Source organism: Rhineura floridana, chromosome 11 (genome assembly GCF_030035675.1).
Source record: "Rhineura floridana isolate rRhiFlo1 chromosome 11, rRhiFlo1.hap2, whole genome shotgun sequence".
NCBI classification, from domain to species: Eukaryota; Metazoa; Chordata; class Lepidosauria; order Squamata; family Rhineuridae; genus Rhineura; species Rhineura floridana.
This window is the reverse complement of record NC_084490.1, coordinates 31,953,657-31,973,489: the sequence shown is the minus strand read 5'-3', so window position 1 is coordinate 31,973,489 and position 19,833 is coordinate 31,953,657. Positions and strand designations below refer to the sequence as shown.

At 43.8% G+C, this 19,833-nt stretch overlaps 1 protein-coding gene across 1 annotated transcript; it reads left to right on the top strand.

Annotated features, from left to right (window-relative positions):
- Positions 1-4,865: 4,865 nt before the first annotated feature.
- Positions 4,866-19,597, top strand: LOC133367771 (olfactory receptor 14A16-like). Its single transcript, XM_061591873.1, has 5 exons — positions 4,866-4,941; positions 6,313-6,359; positions 9,668-10,640; positions 12,958-13,113; positions 19,461-19,597. The coding sequence occupies exons 1-5, from the start codon at positions 4,866-4,868 to the stop codon at positions 19,595-19,597; spliced, it is 1,389 nt and encodes a 462-aa protein (XP_061447857.1).
- The last annotated feature ends 236 nt before the right edge of the window (positions 19,598-19,833 follow it).

Below are 19,833 nucleotides of genomic sequence, written 5' to 3'. Positions count from 1 at the left end.
AAAGCTAAGAGCACAGTGCATCCTCCTCCTTGGGAACCTTGTGTAAATATTCAGATTGATGTTATACAAATGCCAAAATGTTGTGGTTTTGAATTTGTTTTAGTGTTAGTTGACATGTTTTCAGGATGAGTCTATCAGGATGACCCATCCGTGTAGGAAGGCTGATGTGAAAGCTGTTGTTAAGATTTTACTTAAAGACTTTGTACCAAGAACTGGCATACCTATCACCATTAACAGTGACAAAGACACACACTTTACTGGACGGATGGTTAAAGAATTGTGTGCAGCCATGCAAATCCAACAGAACTTCCATTGCCCCCAACATCCACAGTCCGCAGATGCAGTGGAACCTCAAAATAGAATTTTGAACGATTTGGACAAGATTTGTGTAGTGACTAGTTTACAATGGCCAGAAGCTCTTCCGCTGGCATTAATGAGTATGAGAGCAACCTCAAATTGAAAAACTGGACTCAGCCCTCATGAGGTTCTGACTAGGCATACAATGTGCCTCCCAGCATCACCTTCACTGAATTTGGCACAAGTGGACATACATTTGATGGATGATGTGATGCTACATTATTGTCAAGCATTAATGAAATGTGTTAAGTCACTGTATCCACAGGTTAAAGAAGGATTGACCAAAGACCTTGAGAGGCCATGCGACTCATTGAAACCTGGGTGAGACTGGGTGTGCTTGAATGTTCACCAGCCAAAGACAGCCTTAGCCCCTCATTGCTAACCACCAATTGCTGACCACCAATACTGCTGTCAAGTGCCAAGTATTGCCTACTTCGATCCATGCATCCCACTGCAAGAAAACCACTGCTCCAAGAGATTTCTCTCTCAGGATGATGATGAACCTGTTTCTCCTTCTGGCGGGACTCCTTCATCTACTGGACCCCTTCAAATTCAGCAATGAACAGGGTGAAGTGCTGGTAACCTCTCCCCTGTGAGCTCCATGAGACTGGAGAAATAGCCCAGCCCTTAATTTAGCCACTTTCAATCCTGACCCAGACCCCCTTCAAGCTCAATTAAGAGCAGGCAAGAATCAACGACTATGACATACTTCCCCCACCAAGAAGTATTTGACCACTGCAGATGTACAAAATTTGCCTTGGTGGAAGAAAAGAAAAATAATTAGTTTGCAAGGAGAGAACTGTGCATATGAAGGAGCATGGCCATGTGAGATAGACTGGATTTTAGGGTTTATATCATAGAAAGCCCAATGCTCTTTTGGACAGGTACCCCCTTGGGTGTACAGCTCTCCCTAATTGGATATTGGATGAAGAGTATCAAAAGATGCTCATTACTTCTACCCCACCTCCAATCCCCACTATTGGAACAGTCACCATTCCTGATACTTTGAAACCTTTGAACGTGTGGTCTATGAGAATGATACTAAGTGACTGAGGCCATCCCACCTCACCAATTTGCTTAAATATTGTTCTGAAAATCTATTCTTTCAAGTGTAAGGGATTATTAGAATGGAAAATAGATGGGTCTGTAAAAGCTGAAATGTACAGATTACCCACCAAGTCTACGCCCTCTCAGGAGTTTATCAAAATAATAGATGGATGGCATATCGACCGAGCTACAATAGCCATTTTAGGTCTGAGATCCACAGGGTTTCAGAGGTCTGAGATCCATACGGCTTCAGTATTACCTTGTTACCCAACTAATGAATAATCAGACTCACCAAGAGGGTGTGCCTTGATGGTACCTGTATAACATGTACAGAAAAAAATCCAGTAACCAATAATATAGCTTGTACATTGTTCCAATATTCCCCGTCCAATGATGTTGATATCACCAGTTTTAAGAATCTCATAAGCAACATTTGTGGTATACCACACCTCTGCAAACAAATATACTAGGACAAAAATGGACAGTGTTAAATGGTACTTTGGGGACAATTAAGTTTTCCTTGCCCTTTACCAGTTTTCAGATTACTCCTCACTACCCTAATTGCTCCCAGGGAGCCACCATCCACCTAGGTCAACAAAAGTCTTGGGTCTCACGGAGAAAGAAAAGAGATTTAGTTGGACATCTGTGGGATGGAGCAAATACTGCTGTTGCAGCATGGAGCACATAAAAGAACAAGTACATGCTGAAAGATTAGATCAGTTGGAAAAGTCCACAGGTTTTTTAATTGGGGCACAGTTGACCCACATATAGGCACGACTTGGCAAATTACATCTTGTCTCTGCCTTGTGTACAATGACCAGAGATTTGTTAACAAATGTAGTTTCTAACATTTCCTCTCTCGCCAAGAAGATTCAGTGGGAATGCTTAGAAGTCCAGGACTTTCTCAGTGATCAACTGAGAGCCCTACATAATGACATTGAGTATCAGGCTTAGCCTAGAGTACTTATAAAGGATACTGGAGTCCCAAATGATCTATGGTCATGGTGTCACCCCGGAGATTCTCTGGATGGGAATATGGACACTTACATTGCTCCTTTCAAGCTTATGGTCTGGTAATATTGCTAGGACCTTTTGTGGGATGCCTGTAGGATTGGGTAATGCACCAAGACATTTGGGAAATTAACCTGCCCAGTGGTCAAAGCTGATTTATGGTAAGTGCTCAGGGATAATGCCTGATGTCTAGTTCTGTTTAGGAAATCTGAGAATTTTGGCCCATGGAACCCTTCAACTACAACTAATTTGTAAGTTAAATCAAGGAGGGATTGTTACTGTATGTGATGTTTGCTGGAATGGGCCAGGAAAAGGAGTCACCTTAGTAGGGGAAAGAAATATTCAAAGCAAATAGCAGTTGTCTCTGGCCCAGAGCTTGGAAAAGTTACTTTTTTAAACTACAGCTCCCATCAGCCCCAGCCAGCACGGCCACTGGATTGGGCTGATGGGAGTTGTAGTTCAAAAAAGTAACTTTTCCAAGCTCTGCTGTGGCCCTTCAACACCATTATAAGGGATACCCATTTCACATTAATTACAGAGTCACAAAACAACACCATTTACAAAGTCACAAAGTCACAAAGCAATACCCTTTATTGGTCTGCTGATCAAGTTTGGCAGTCCATCATCAGTAATCATGTTCCATTTAATAGGACCTCCTAAGTGCCTAACCAATTCTGAAATCTCCTTGTTTTGCTACCAGAAATACAGACAAATTCTAAATTGATCACTCAGGTACATGTGCTTCAAAATATATATCAAGCTGAAGAACATGCTTTCCAAACTGCCTATAAGACTGCCACAATATGTACCAAATATGATGTGCTATGCTGTGTAACTAAAACCATAGAAGAGCCACACTATATAATATAGCCTGTTTCACTTGCAAAAATATTGTTTCTCATTATTATATTCTATTGTTGCTGTAAGAAGTGTTGTCATAACAAACATGCTGTGCATACCCACACTAACCATACAATACCCTCATCTCAAAAATTGCAGAAGTACCCTAAGGCTTGGACTGAGTATACCAAGATTAGTTTTACAGATGTGGAAACACAAATACAAACATTGATGGATATAGGGATGTGAGTATGTTTGTTGTGCCAAAAGTACAAAAGGGAGGACTGTGGAAGTAAAAGAAAATGAATTAACTAGATAAAAGCCATCTTGAGTGCATGTAAAAATGTAGCCATGTTGGTAAAGGAAGTTCATGGCAGAAACTGGGTGTTTGAGAGGACGAGAAACAAACTGTGTATATCAGAATGTTCAAGGATGTAGGGAAGTAATGGCCAACTAGATGTGTGTTATTAGTCACTAACTGTCTTTGTGTTTAATAGTTGCATAGCTCACTAAGGTATAAAGTAAATACTTGCTGAAATCCTCTTTTGTTTGGAGATCTACCCAAGGACTGGGGGCTCTCTGTCCTGTTGCTGTCTTCCCTTGCATTTGCTCAAAAAAACTTGTCTCTGACATTGCAAGCTACCTTTCCTACGCTACCTATGTCAGTTGTATAGGAAGCATACTTCCTGGTAATTTACATAAGCCTCACCCCCTTCTGCTTAATGACATTACTATATTCCCCATTCCAGATGTTCCAACCCTGAATGTGGATTCCTGGACAAGAAAGGCATGTTTCCCCTCTATGAGCATGTAGTCCCCAGTGAACCCATGAGGTTTTAGTTCCCTAAGTCAATATGGGGTGCAAGATATGGAAGCCAAATAATTCCATTTCCACTCCTTTCTTCAGATTGTCTCCATAGAGATATGTGATCCCTCTAAGGATACATCACCCAACAGTGGAACAATAAGGAGAGGTTATAAGCCCTTAAACCACAGATATGAGTAGACATGGTCCCTGAAGTAATCCATTTCCATCCTCCTCATTAACTATGTGTCACAGTGGACAAATAGGCTTAGGTTTGACTCCCAGAAATGTTCCCTAGCCAATCAGGAAAGGGGACTAGGAATAAAAAAGGGGACATTGTTTATAAATACGGATAAAAATCAGTAAAATGTTTAAATTTAATACTTAAGGATTTTTTAAAAAAAAATACATGTTAAAAACAGTCATTGGGAAGACAATTCTGTTCATGTGTGCTTTGTCATTCTCATGTACCTACAAACACTGAGCTAGTAGCTGGCTACTACTATTAGCAGAAGTAGAGTCCAGAAAGTTAACTTTGCTCAGCATGCCTTAATTGTTAATTTGTCTTGGACTCCTGAGTCTGTCTCAAGGAACACAATTGTTGTGCTGGCTTGGACTCCTGAGACCAAGCCACTGGGAACGAAAAATCTTATATTCTCCACCCCATTGTAAAAACTTCATATTGCAAGGGTATACAAACATTTCCAGCTGCAAGGGTTACACAAACCTTTTCATGGTCTCAAAAAGAAAAGGACTTACTTATTTGTTCATTCATTTAAAAATAGTTTCATTGGTGACTTGAGGAATGCAGAGTACTCTAAAGAAGCTGAAGCGTAAAGAAGAAATTACATTTGGAAATGTACTTTCCATGAAGAAAAAAAGTAAGTTGTTTTCAGCATTATAACGTAAGTGGTCACCTGGGTAATATTCTGAGGATTGTATGCAAACAACAGTACTACATTACATCTGTGCAGGCAAGGACATCCTGCATGTTATATGGTCGCTCCTGGAATCAATATAATCCACACCTGGTGTACAGAATGGCTTAGCAAGACTGCACAAACTCCCTGCCTATTGACATCAGGCAAGCCCCTTTGCTGTACTTTTTCCAGTGCCTGCTTAAAACATTTTTGTTTAGAAAAGCCTATCCAGGCATACAGAAGCTACATGTATATATAACTGTTTTTAGCTTATTATTGAAGATAATCAGTTTTTGAATGTTTTTAAATAGCTATGTTTCTTTATTTATAATTTTAATGTTTTATTTGATTGTAAACGGCTTTGAGGTTTTGTTACAATCAAGAGTTATATACATTTTGATAAATAAATTTAAAAAAATTATTCAGCAGTTTTACAGCATCACTGTTTAAGGGCAGTATTATATCTCTTCCCCCAACAAAAATAGGGGACATTCTTTCTTCAGTAGCTTGTGACAACTGAGTAGACATACTGTTGTAAGAAAATGGGCCGTGCCTTGCTCTGGTCGGTAAGGAGAAGCCAGACAGCAGTTTAGAAGAAAAATGCAAAACGTTTATTAGAAAAGGCACTCACATGCATAGCTTGCATGGTGGGTGCAGTTGACAAAAGCAACTGCCTTTGTGTTAGGGTTTTCATACCCCCAAGTAAACAAGTTACAGGAAGAACTCCACATATGGCAATACTACAGTAATTCACATTCTCATCGGCTAACTTCTAGCTTACAGCAGCTCTGTCTGTTCAGAAGACCTGGCACACTTCTGGTCATACACGGATCACTCCCTGATCACTCCCTGAGTACATGACCAGCTTGTTCTGCTGAGATGGTGGATACAGAACATCCATTGCAAATGGAGGTGCTAAGTCAAAGGAATAGCCCTCGGGGGCGTGTGCTGTGTTAGAGAGGAAATAACTTCTAACAATACTGTAAGTTTGTTCTGGCCATTAATTTCAGTGGGTTTGCTCTAAGGAGAACTGAGTAGAGTCAACACATAAAACATAAAATAAAAATCATATTCTACCTACCTACCTACCTACCATCTATCTATCTATCTATCTATCTATCTATCTATCTATCTATCTATCTATCTATCTATCTATCTATCTATCTATCTATCTATCTATCTATCTATCTATCTATCTATCTATCATCTCTCTCCTCTTTCTCTCTCTGTCTCTTACTGCATTTTAGACTGCATTTCTGCCAAAGGCAGTTTACAATTTCAAAATGTAAAATGTATATATTTCAACAATTTAAATACTGCTTGACACCATAGCTTCTGAATGCTCTGCAGTATGTCTGGAAAGTCTCAATGAAGATAAAGTAAGTTAAAACAAAACCAGGAAGTTAATTAAAATCCCTGCTGAAAAAAGTCTTCATTAGGTGCCACAGGTTTAATAGGGAGGGGGGCTCTCTGATCTCAGCTGGAATGGGGCTCAACAGAATTGGGCCTGCAGTACTGAATTCATGCCCCTTGGTGGATATGAGCCATGCTTCTGAGTCATGGGAAACTCTCCTGAAGATTGCAGGGATCAGACAGGGATTTAAGGAATTGGACATCCTTAATGTATCCTGGGACCTTGTATCTTGTAAATTAGTAAAATGATAGTTAAACTGGCCATGAAGCAATGAGCTGCGAGGTTTCCCCTTATACTAAAGACCTAGTTACTTTAATTCTTATGGTGAATTACCATTTAAAATATTTGTCCTCCAGTCCTGAGTTCAAATCCATCTGCCATTATAGTAGTGGAGTGACAAATTCAGAAGTGCAGGGTCCTTTCATGATAGTCACAGCCACATACTCTCCCCCCCTTTTTTTGTTTTTGCTAAGTTGAGAATGACATCCTTGTTAATGCCTTCTTCCTCAATAATAAACACCTCTAGGAGCCATAAGCCCTCTTTTCTCACCCTTCCTTTGAAAACCAATTAAAAATGTATTAAATAATGGTAGAGATGGTGAAGAATATACAAAAAACTGGATTTAATACAGAACTCTGATTCAATCCTCATTCCCAGTTTTCCTTCAGATTAGCTCTGCCTCTTTGCATGCATTTGCGACTTTCAAAAATACCAGCTTTTTTTTTTAAAAAAAAGTCTACCCTGAAATTTACGTAATTATCTTTGTAATCAGCTTTCCTCTGAACTGCTGAGGTGTTTACAATGTCCAACATCCATTAATCACTCTCTAACTTTTTCTTTGTTTTGTTAATTATTGCTGTAATGGCCTTTCAAATGAACGTGTTTTTTTTAACTTGGTCTATTTCTTTTCTGCCAGGTATTTGCCTCTCTCATAAACCCTAGAAAGGTTGCCCAAAAAGCCTTTTATTGAGTATATATTGAAATGTGATAACTCTTTTTTTTTGGTGGGGGGGGTGATTTGAAAACCTTTCCATTTGAACTGATAAAGTTGATTTTTATATCATTTATAACATTTGTGCCAATGAGACTGTAATGTTTAGCTTTAATATTTCTGTATATAAATAAATTGTTTATTTCATTTCCATCATATATATGGGTATGAGTTATTATTACATTAGTTCTCAATCAATTCACAAGCACTGCAGAATACAGAATATTTATTTTTCCAAAAGCAATGTATTTCTTTGAATATGTGTTAGGTTTAACTTATTAATTAAGTAATTGGAAGCACAGCAAATGCTTTATTCCTGTCCTCAACAAACTACAAGAATTTGTGTCGGTTCCTTGGGGAAATCAGAGGGGCCAGGTAGTGTGGTGTTTGTTCCATCAGTGGTGCCTGCCTGCAAGTTCCTACTGCCTAGACTATTATGCAATCCAATACACACTCACTGGGAATAAGTGCCATTGGACTCAATGGAGTTTACTTCTGAGTAGACATGTATTGGACTGAAGCCTTAGTCAAACCACATAGCTTCATTGACCAGAAGGACTCTTTTCCTCCAGGCCTCTTTTGCCTTTACTTCCCTGCCAAACTGACCATGTGAGTTATTGTCTAATTTCGATGGATGAGATTATTTCCCCAACCCTGTGCTTTGGCTTTAATCCTGTGTTTTCATGCTGCTTATATCTGAAAGTATGTGTTCCTCCCTCTCCACTCCCTCCTACCTCCTGCACCCCCTCTCTTGATCAAGCATGGCTGTAAAAAGGTTGCACAGCAGAGGAGACTTATGTGTCCCTTCATAACCATTAATTGGTCTCTTTTGAAGAGTACTTTATGTGATTGACCTAAATATTTTTAACCAGAAAATCCTTGGTTAAACACTAAGGAAAAGCAGCAGGCCAAAGCAATCTATGACGAGCAATGAACAGTAACTAAATACATAGATATTAACATAATTAGGATTCTGCTAGCAACACCTTTTCTGCATTTTACTTCTGGCTGCAAAGCTAGCAATACTGCTCAGCAACCACACTTGCCTTGGTGTGGTGCTGCTGTTTACGTTAAACTTGAACTAGAAATATGTGTGCAGCATTGTTTAGCCCCTCCCAGCCCATAAAATCTTACTTTGAGAATGCAAGCATGTCGGAGCTCAGTGAACTAAGAGGCTTGCACTTCAATGGCTTCCTCACAGATTTAACATCATCAACAACATGGCAGAATTAGGTTCATTTTAATTGAAATTGATGTCTTGGGTGCATATTCGTCATGCTCTCAAACCCAGACCCTAAGACCCAGACCCACTCCCACACCTCATCTTAAAAACATACAGCAGCACCGTCCTGGATGGCCAGTGGCTGAGTGAGCATTTTCTACACCCCAAATTGGGCTTCATTAGATTGTGGGGCAAGCTGCTGTCAGTTACAGCAGCTTGACTTTCATCTCACCATATCTTTTTTTAAAAATAATAGTCACGTATTTTAAAACATTAATTTTAAAAAGACTAAATTGCAGCAGCTTGTGCTTGTCTAGTGGTCTTATAATAATAATAATAATAATAATAATAATAATAACAATAATAATAATAATAATAATAATTTAAAAAAAAATTTAGGCCGCCTATCTGGCCGAATAAACGGCCACTCTAGGCGGCGTACATAATTAAATTAAAATACAACATACATAAATTTATTTAGCTAGAATTTGACCATAAAAATATTAAGCACACAGTATAGAACAGTCTGTTTTGGCTGAAAATCTATCAGACTTGTCCAGACTTAAGGTACCTGTGAGCAAGCATGTGTGTGTGACTGTGTGTGTTGTGTGAATCTGTGACTGTGCACTTTGGGATAGTCCTTCACATTGACATCATTATGAAATAATGGAAGGAAATGTGAAATTCAGTGAGTCAAATGAAAAGCAGATGTTCCTGTGTGGGCATAACTACACAAAAGGTTTATCTCTCCCCCCCCCATATTAATTGTGGAAAACACTGCAATTTTTGGAGGGTACTGAGAATTCACCAGTGGAATAAACAGACAAAGACTCAAACATCAATTCAGCAAGCAGGCAGGAGAAGAAATAAAACCTTACTCCCACTCCCTAACGAATCATTAAGCAGCACATCTGTTAGCCCAAGGCAAGAGATAGGCTCAAAGAACGATGGACTATCAGAATACAAGTGGACCTGAACTAGGCAGAGAACCCCATCCCAAAATATGGGTTACCAGAACATAATTTGGTTTAGCATTCATTGTTCTCTTTTCTTCCACAGGCAGGAAGCACTTCAGTAATGAATGAAAATGTAGACAACAAATCCTATGTCTCTGAGTTTCTGCTCCTTGAATTCTCAGCAATCCGGGAACTGCAGATTCTACACTTTCTTCTCTTCCTGGGATTGTACCTGATGATTGTATCAGGGAATCTTCTCATCATCTCTGCAGTAGCCATTGATCATCACCTTCACACTCCCATGTACTTCTTTCTGATGAACTTGGCCATCCAGGACATAGGCACTGCTTCAGTATTTATTCTCAAATCCATGGTCAATTCCCTGATGAATACTAGGCACATTTCCTATGCTGGATGTGTGGTCCAGGTTTTTGCATACGTCTTCTTTGCAGGCTCTGATTTCTTTCTCCTCACAGTCATGGCATATGATCGGTATGTTGCCATTTGCAATCCATTGCAATATGAAATGGTGATGAACAGGACAGCATGCATTCAAAGGGTTGCTGCTGTGTGGGTTGCTGGCTTTCTTTATGCAGTGCTGCACACTGGTGGAACTTTCACAACTCCTTTCTGCTCAAATGTTATCAATCAGTTTTTCTGTGAGATCCCCCAGTTACTTACACTTGCCTGCTCTAACTTATACCTAGAAACTGGGGTTGTTGTGATGAGTGTTATACTTGTGTTTAGCTGCTTTGTGTACATTGTTGTCACTTATGTCCACATCTTCAGTGCTGTTCTGAAAATCCCTTCCATTCAAGCAAGGAAAAAGGCCTTCTCTACTTGCCTACCCCACCTCATTGTCTTCTCCATTCTTTGCTTCACTGCATCTTTTGCTTACCTCAGGCCTCCCTCTAACACTCCATCTCATCTGGACTTTGTATTAACTGTGATGTATACTATTGTTCCTCCCATGTTCAATCCAATAATCTACAGCATGAGAAACAAAGATATCAAAAATGCTTTGTCAAAATTGTTGGGTTTGAGGCACTCTTCTGGGTCATTTGCAACATCCACAGGTATGTACTACAGATAACTTCTACATTTTACTCAGAGAGAAAGCAAGAATATATATATATTATTGAGTTCCTCAAATGCCAAGATGCATGGCGTGAATTCAGTGTTTTGCCATTTCTTTCTTTTTATGTTTCCTATATTGTTTCTTCCTTTGATCATGGCAATCGTTTTTAGGGAAATTCTCTAATATGCATATTTGTATTTGACTTTGTATTAACTGTGATGTATACTATTGTTCCTCCCATGTTCAATCCAATAATCTACAGCATGAGAAACAAAGATATAAAAAATGCTTTGTTAAAATTGTTGTGTTTGAGGCACTCTTCAGGGTCATTTACAACATCCATAGGCATGTAGATAACATATACTGAGAAAGAAAGAAAGAAAGAAAGAAAGAAAGAAAGAAAGAAAGAAAGAAAGAAAGAAAGAAAGAAAGAAAGAAAGAAAGAAGATATATTTTACTGAGTTCCTCAAATGCCATGATGCATGGGGTGAATTCAGTGTTCAGAATAGCTAGGATAGGCCCTATTCCCCTCACAGAGATACAATCCACAGAAGAGCAGCTGTCTGTTAAACCACTCTGGCCACTGGACCTCTGTCAGAGGAGCAGGACTCTCCTAACAACTCTCAGCACCCTTCACAAATGACACTTCCCAGGATTCTTTGGGGGAAGCCATGACTGTCTATAGTGAAATAAAGGTCTGGTGTGGGTGTGGCCCCCTGATTAGCGAAGACAAACAGGTTTGAGTCTTGCTTTTAGGACAGTGACAGTTGGTTCTTACTGAGCATGCCTGATTTTATAATATACTTAATGTTAAATTTCTTAAATTAATTAAAAATCAGCTAGGCATTTTTTTAACATTTAAACTGCAGACGATGAAGGTCAGAATATGAGGCAAGATCAGTAACAGGATTACAGGTTGTCTGAGAACATGGCTGTTTTTTAATTAATTTCAAGAAATGAACTCTGACAAAAAAGTCCCAAAAAACAAGGGTCTGTTTTTTCTCTCTCTCTTTTTAAACTTTGAACTCTCTATTCTCTCTGACTGTTTTGTGTATCACCATGAAAACATAGAGGGTTGTTAAGCAAGCATTTAAAATATGCTTATGGGAAGCAGCAGCATGGTATAGGGGGTATTTTCAATTTAACATTGCAGAATGCAACAAATCCATGCTGGTTATAATATACAGCCACTCAAGTGGCACTATAATAAAAATCACATACATGTTTTAAATTCAACACTAATACTGTTTACAATTCATAGCTCCTTATGAAAGGATAACAAGAATGAATGACGCCCCACTCGTCGCACAGCTGACGATCGGGGCATAGTTGCAGATGGGGGTGAAGCAGTTGCGCCCATCTCGAAAGAGGGCAGAGTCGCGCGTCGTGCCTGTGACGTGAGCGCGACTTGGTGAGGGGAGGGGGTGGAGGCTGGAGAGCTTATTTAAGCCCGGCAGCCCCTCCTACCTTCCTCTTTTCGTCGTGACAGACAGCGAGGGACGTTGGCAGAGACAACGAGAGCGGTGGCCATTTGCATCGCGGCGTGTTCGGCGCCATTTTAAGGCGCTTTGTGGCTGCGTAGTCAGCCTCATTCTAGGCTGTGGCCTTTGAGTGTGGGCTGTTTCAGCCCTCAGATCTCCCCGGATGGGGAAGATTATAGAGGCTGTTCGCTGGTGTAGCAGCCAGACTGTTTCGACTACCCCCCCCTTGGCTGGTGGAAGGGAGGAGGTTTTCCTAGGCCTCCGGCTGCGCTGCCTCCTGGTGGCTGCTGCAGCCATTTGAGTGTGGTTTAAGCAAGAGCCAGTTTAAGCAAGATTTCATCATTAAGCTCCTGTTATCCCCTTTTACTGTGCAGTCATAATCATATTGATAATATAATCATATTGATAATTACTTGGGGGACCTATATTATTTGGCAAGGGATTCATTGATATTACCATTAATAATATTGATAATATTCTCGAATAATAATGCCATCAAAAAAGGGAAAAGGGGGTGCAAAAGGTAAAGGGAAGGCTTGTCAGCCTCCACCAAAGCACCCCTCCCGCCACCTGGCTCTTCAGATGATGATGAGGCCCTCCCTTGGGCAGCTATTTTTGCTCACCTGGAGGCTTTGGAGTGGGGGAGGAGGGTTTCACCCACTCCTGGGATACCCACAAGGGAGTTAGTGGGGGCTCCACCCCGAGAACCTGAAGCCAGCACTGGACCCTCTGCCGGGGTTATGGCTGGGCAGCGACGCACCTTGGCTAAGTCTCGGGGTATGTCAAGTTCAAGGCATCAGGGTACTAATACTGATGTGCTTATGTTGATTTTAGCGCGACTGGATGCTCTGGAGACTCCCACTGACACAAGCCAGATAGTGAGCGAAGGGCCAGCTGCTACTTTAACAGCAGCAGCAGCAGCAGGGACTATATCACCTGCAGCTAGCGACAGCCAGGCTCCATGCGCTCCTGGGCCACTGACGGGTGCAGGTGAGTCTGCCCAGCCTGCTCAGTCTGCTGGGGGGTTAACCTGGGGGTTGAGGCCATGGGGGCCATATGTTAACACTCCGCTGACAGTATCATCTACTCCAGGAGGACCATCCCAGCCACCACTCCAGGCTGCATGCAACCAAGTCTGGCAGCATGCCGGCACTGGACAAGTGCTGACATCAGCTATGTCAGCTGAGGGACTTGAACCCGCAGCCACACTTTATTTATTATTATTATTTATTATTTCAATTTATATACCGCCCTTAGCAGAATAGCTCTCAGGGCGGTGAACAAACAAGATAAAATACAATATATCATAATAAAAATCATAAAAACGTATACAAACAAACAACAAAAAACACTACAAAAACACAATACGACAAAAATTAAAAATACGGATTAAAATATTAAAATGGTTAAGAAAATTAAAATGCCTGGGAGCATAAAAAGGTCTTTACCTGGCGCCGAAAAGATAAAAGTGTAGGCGCCAGGCGTACCTCTTCGGGGAGGCTGTTCCACAACTCAGGGGCCACCACAGAAAAGGCCCTAGATCTAGTAACCACCCTCCGGGCTTCCCGATGGGTTGGTACCTGGAGGAGGGCCTTAGATTATGAACGAAGTGAACGGGTAGGTTCGTATCGAGAGAGGCGTTCCACAAGGTATTGAGGTCCCACGCCGTGTAAGGCTTTATAGGTAAGAACCAGCACCTTGAATCTCGCCCGGAAGCAAATAGGAAGCCAGTGCAGACGCGCCAAGACAGGTGTTATATGCGAAGACTGACTGGTCCTCGTCAGTAGTCTGGCAGCTGCGTTCTGCACCAGCTGAAGCTTCCGAATTGTCTTCAGGGGCAGCCCTACGTAGAGCGCATTACAGTAATCCAATCTTGAAGTTACCAGAGCGTGAACAACGGAGGCGAGGTCGTCCCTGTCCAGATAGGGGCGTAGTTGGGCTACCAGATGAAGATGGTAAAACGCATTCCGTGCCACCGAGGCCACTTGGGCCTCGAGAGACAGGGAAGAGTCGAGAAGAACCCCCAAACTACATACCTGTTCCTTCAGGGGGAGTGTAACCCCATCCAGAACAGGGTTAACATCCACCATCTGAGCAGGGAAGGCATTCACCAACAATGTCTCGGTCTTGTCTGGATTGAGTCTCAGTTTATTAGCTCTCATCCAGTCCATTATCGCGGTCAGGCAACGGTTCAGCACATCAACAGACTCACCTGAAGAAGATGAAAAGGAGAAATAGAGCTGCGTGTCATCAGCATACTGATGGCAACGCACTCCAAAACTCCTGATGACTGCACCCAGCGGCTGCATGTAGATGTTGAAAAGCATGGGGGACAAAACCGACCCCTGAGGGACTCCGCAATGGAGAGTCCATGGTGTCGAGTGATGTTCCCCAAGCACTACTTTCTGATGACGATCCGCGAAGTAGGAGCGGAACCACTGTCAAGCAGTGCCCCCGACACCCAACTCCGCGAGTCTCCTCAGAAGGATACCATGGTCGATGGTATCAAACGCCGCTGAGAGATCAAGGAGAATCAACAGAGTCACACTCCCCCTGTCCCTCTCCCGACACAGGTCATCATACAGGGCGACCAGGCTGTTTCAGTGCCAAAACCAGGCCTGAAACCGGATTGAAACGGATCTAGATAATCGGTTTCATCCAAGAGCGCCTGGAGTTGGCTGGCAACCACCCGCTCCAAAACCTTGCCCAGAAAAGGGACATTCGCCACCGGTCTATAGTTGTTTAAATTATCTGGGTCCAAGGAGGGTTTCTTTAAAAGAGGTCTCACTACTGCCTCCTTGAGGCTACCAGGGACCACTCTCTCCCTCAAGGAGGCATTAACCACCTCCTTGGCCCAACCGGTGGTTCCAGCCCTGCCAGCTTTCACTAGCCAAGATGGGCAAGGATCCAGAACAGAGGTGGTCGCCTGAACCATTCCAAGCACCTTGTCCACTTCCTCGAGCTGCACCAACTGAAACTCATCCAATAAAGAAAGACAAGGCCGTGCTCCGGACACTTCAATGGATTCATCTGTCACAACATCAGAGTCAAGGTCCTTGCGGATACATGCAATCTTATCTTGAAAGTGTCCAGCAATTTCATTACAGCGGGTCTCAGATGTTTCCATAGTATCGTGGGGGCCAGAGTGTAAGAGCCCACGCATGACTTTAAAAAGCTCCGCTGGGTGGCTTAAAGATGATTTAATAGAGGCAGCAAAATAGAGCTTCTTTGCTGTCCTTACCGCTTTTGTATACAACTTATTGGTGGCACTTACCAAGGCATGATTGTATCCACTGGGAGTTTTCCTCCATCTGCACTCCAGCCTCCTCCTCTCATGTTTCATCGCTCTCAGCTCCGGGGTATACCACGGAGCTGTGTGAGCTCTACAGCAAAGGGGGTGCGTGGGAGCGATCGTGTCAATAGCCCGGGTCATTTCTGTATTCCACAGTGCGACCAGGGCCTCAACAGGAGCACCAGTCCTATCAGCCGGAATATCTCCCAGAGCCCTCTGAAAACCTACAGGATCCATCCGGCTCCGGGAGCGGATCAACTTAATAGATCCTCCACCTTTGCAGAGGGAAAGAGCCGCTGTAAGTCTAAATCTCAGCAAGCGGTGATCTGTCCATGACAATGGGGTAGATGAAAAACACCCCACCGTCAGATCACCATCTCCATGTCCAGTGGCGAAGATCAAATCGAGAGTATGTCCCGACACATGTGTTGGGCCAGTAGAAAATTGAGACAGCCCCATTGTTGTCATGGAGGTAATGAAGTCCTGAGCTGCGCCAGATAAGACAGCCTCGGCATGGACGTTGAAATCCCCCGGTACCAAAAGTCTAGGGGACCTCAAAAGGACCTCCGAGACTATCTCTGTCAGCTCAGCTAAGGAAGCTGTTGGGCAGCAAGGTGGACGGTACACCAACAGTATTCCTAGTCTGTCTCCCTGGCCCAACACAAGGTGGAGACATTCCAAACCAGTCGCCGTCTGGACAGGGTGCTTGGTGAGAGGAAAATAACTCCTATAGACCACAGCGACCCCCCCTCCCCAGCCCTCAGATCTACCACAGTGCTGAACCAAATACCCGGGTGGGCACAGCTGGGAAAGAGCAACTCCTCCCTGATCAGCCACCCAGGTCTCGGTTATACATGCCAGGTCGGCACCCTCCTCCAGAATTAAATCATGGACAAGTGAGGTTTTATTATGTACTGACCTGGCATTCAAAAGCAGCACTTGGATATCCAAGAGCTGGCTGATAGGACAACCAACAATCCTGTGGATATGAGGAGAACCGGAACAAGGCACAGACACAATTTGTCTGGGATGAGTTCCCCTTACCTGGCCTGTTCTCCTCCTAACGCCATACCTCCCATTACCCGTCACTATGTTAATCGGGGGCCCCGAGAGCCCCCCCACGAAGGATGGAATCTTATCTCCCAGGCACATGTTAAAAATACACAAAACCACACAAACAAGCAAACATACCAATCATTCACCCCACATTAGCCCCCCCACACACCCAAACAAACGTTAAAATGAGTTAATCCTCATCAAGCAGCGATGGCAGTCTCAAGTCCCATCCAAAGGCAAGCCGCAGCAAGGACACCAGGACAGCAACACAGCCCCAAGCAGCAACAGAAGCGCCACACGCGAGCAAGAAAGCGGCGAGGTGGCAAAGATATACGCCGCAGTGATAGTGTCCTGGGCAATGGCACGGCCCTCAGTGATGATGGAGACGCCCGCAACCAGTGGCGGCGATGGCGGCAACACAGTCCGCAACAGTGAAGTCCACCGGCAGCAACGCAGCACCTCGGCGAAGATGACAACGCCCCGCGTGTAAGCGGGCAGGCAGCAGCAGTAGCGGCAGCACGGACCACAGCAACGGAGTCTCCAGCAGCGATATCTCTTGAGGCCTGAATCTGTAATGGTTAGCCAGTATCAGCTGAAGCAGAAGAAGAGCAGGTTTTCCACAGAATCTCATTGATATAATCCAGCCAAGCAATGGCCGGAGTAAAGCAATGCAGCTGTCCTGTGTCGGTTCTCTTGTTGGGTGATATTAAGTTGGCTTCCTCTTCCACTCAAAGTTGCTGAGTCATAGATGATAAAATATAGGCTTACAGAAAAGTTTCTCACAGATATTTTCTCACAGATATTCACCAGCAATGTTTACTTCACAGGACAGGAATAGTCCAACAGTCAAAAGGTGGATAACAAACTTATATTGTCTTATTTCTCAAATGCTATGACTGTAGTTGTCGCTATGACTAATAGTCTTATCCCATCGCTTGAGATACTCCATATAATGCTCCTTTTGAATTGCGTTCAGTTGCAATTGCTTTTCACTTGCTGGGGAACAGCTACAACCTACAGCAATGGCTAGTCTGGGTGCTCCCTCTGACCCTTTGGGGTCTGTGGCTGCTAATGCCATCCCGTTTGGGGACACATCAGTCACTTTAGGTTTTCACTTGCTCGTTTCCACGAAAGAAAAATTTTGGCAAGGGGAGTACGTGGACCTGTTTTCCTTGTTATATAGGGAACTCCCCAAGCGGGATAGGGACAAAGATGCTGATGGTGATGCTGAGAAACCTAGACTCCGGAGGGTTGACAGTACCTGGGCCAACTGGCTGCCTGCATTTTTGATATATGCTGGAGTGCTGATGGAAAGGCAGCCCCATAGGGGGCTGTCTCTCTTGAAGTACTTGGACATCATATATCGTGGTTATGTAGAGTTCTCAGGGATGGCCTGGCTGTCTTACGATGAGGCCTTTCGTATGCGGGTGGCATGTGACAGGTCCCTGCGGTGGGACAAAAAAGAACACGAACTATGGCTGCAGTTTATGGCTGCTGCCAGGGCTATGACTGGGGATAGGTGTGACAGTGGGCATCTTCTCAGCAGGCAGCCGGCTGCTACCCTTCCCCGCGCTAATGCGGGGCAGGGGGTTCAACCACGGCAGTTGTGCTGGGAATTTAATGCCCGGGGGGTATGCGCACGCATCCCCTGTCGCTATCGACATGACTGTGCCGTTTGTGGAGCTGTGCACCCTTCCAATGCCTGGCCCAGGCATAGTTTCTACAGGGGTGGTGGTAGGGACCAACAAGGGGGCAGAAAGCAGCCCCCACCTGGAGTTGCTCCAGGAAAAGGGCCCCTCCCCAATTAAGCTGCATGTACTGCGGACCTTACTTGCCGGTTACCCGGCAGTGGGGGATGCCAGTTTTTTATTACAGGGGTTTTTGTCAGGCTTCCGCATTCCCTACGATGGCCCAGGAGTCGTCTTCATGTCCCGCAATTTAAAATCTCTCCTGGGCATTGAAGCACTTGTGCAAATGAAAATTGATAAAGAGGTACAGGCAGGGCGAGTACTTGGTCCATTCCATTCACCCCCCTTCCCTCACTTTAGGGTATCCCCATTAGGTTTAGTGCCTAAAAAAGCCCCAGGGGAATTTCGATTAATACACCACCTGTCATATCCTCATGGACAGTCGGTTAATGATTTCATTCCCGACAGTCTATGCACAGTCCGTTACACCTCTTTTGATGCTGCGATGCGCATGGTGCGTGCTTGTGGCCCAGGTGCGTACATGGGCAAATACGATATTAAATCCGCCTTCCGCCTTTTACCCGTCCACCCCGCAGACTTTGGACTGCTGGGTTTTCATTTTGATGATAAATTTTACATGGATCGAGCATTGCCTATGGGATGCTCTATCTCGTGCGCTGTTTTTGAATGTTTTAGCACCTTTTTAGAATGGGCTCTTAAAAGGCGGACTGGGCTAGATTCGGTGGTGCATTACTTAGATGATTTTTTATTTGCGGGGAGCGTGGGCATGAGCGTTTGCCAACATTTAATGACAGTTCCATGGCTTAACAGAAGAACTTGGGGTTCCCTTAGCCACGGAAAAGACGGAGGGTCCAGCGGCTGTTTTGACCTTCTTGGGCATAGAAATGGACTCCAACAACCAATGCTGCAGGCTGCCACATGAGAAACTTCTTATTCTACATAGGAAGATCTTAGAAGTCTCAGGTGCCCAGAAGGTTTTTCTCTCCACACTCCAAGAGTTAGCTGGGCACCTTAATTTTGCATGCCGGGTCATAGCACCTGGCAGAGCATTCTTAAGGTGAGTCTATGATGCCATGGTGGGGCTTTCGCGGCCCCACCATAGGTTTCGGGTTACAGCGGCATTACACGCTGACCTGGCAGTGTGGTCCTCCTTCTTACAGGACTTTAATGAGATATCCTTTTGGAGACAAGACCGTCTATTAGAAGCTGAATTACAAGTGCAGTCTGATGCGTCTGGAGGTTATGGTTTTGGGGTAGTATTTGGATCTTCCTGGTGTAAGGGACAATGGCCACAGACATGGGTGCAAGAAGGTCTAGTCAAGGATCTGACCTTTCTGGAATTCTTCCCAATAGTTGTGGCAGTCCATTTGTGGGCTGGGGAGTTGAAGAACTCTACCGTCCACTTTTGGTGCGATAACATGGCCACAGTCCAGGTTATCAATTCCCTTACGTCTAGGAACACCAGGGTTATGGGTCTCATCCGTTCCTTTGTTCTCCAATGCCTGCGCTTTAATGTTTTGTTTCGGGCACGCCATGTTCCTGGCATTAATAATGATGTTGCTGATGCTCTGTCACGGAATCAGATGGATCGTTTCCGTCAGCTGGCACCGTGGGCCAGGGCTCAGCTGGAAGCACTGCCCCTTGCGATTTGGG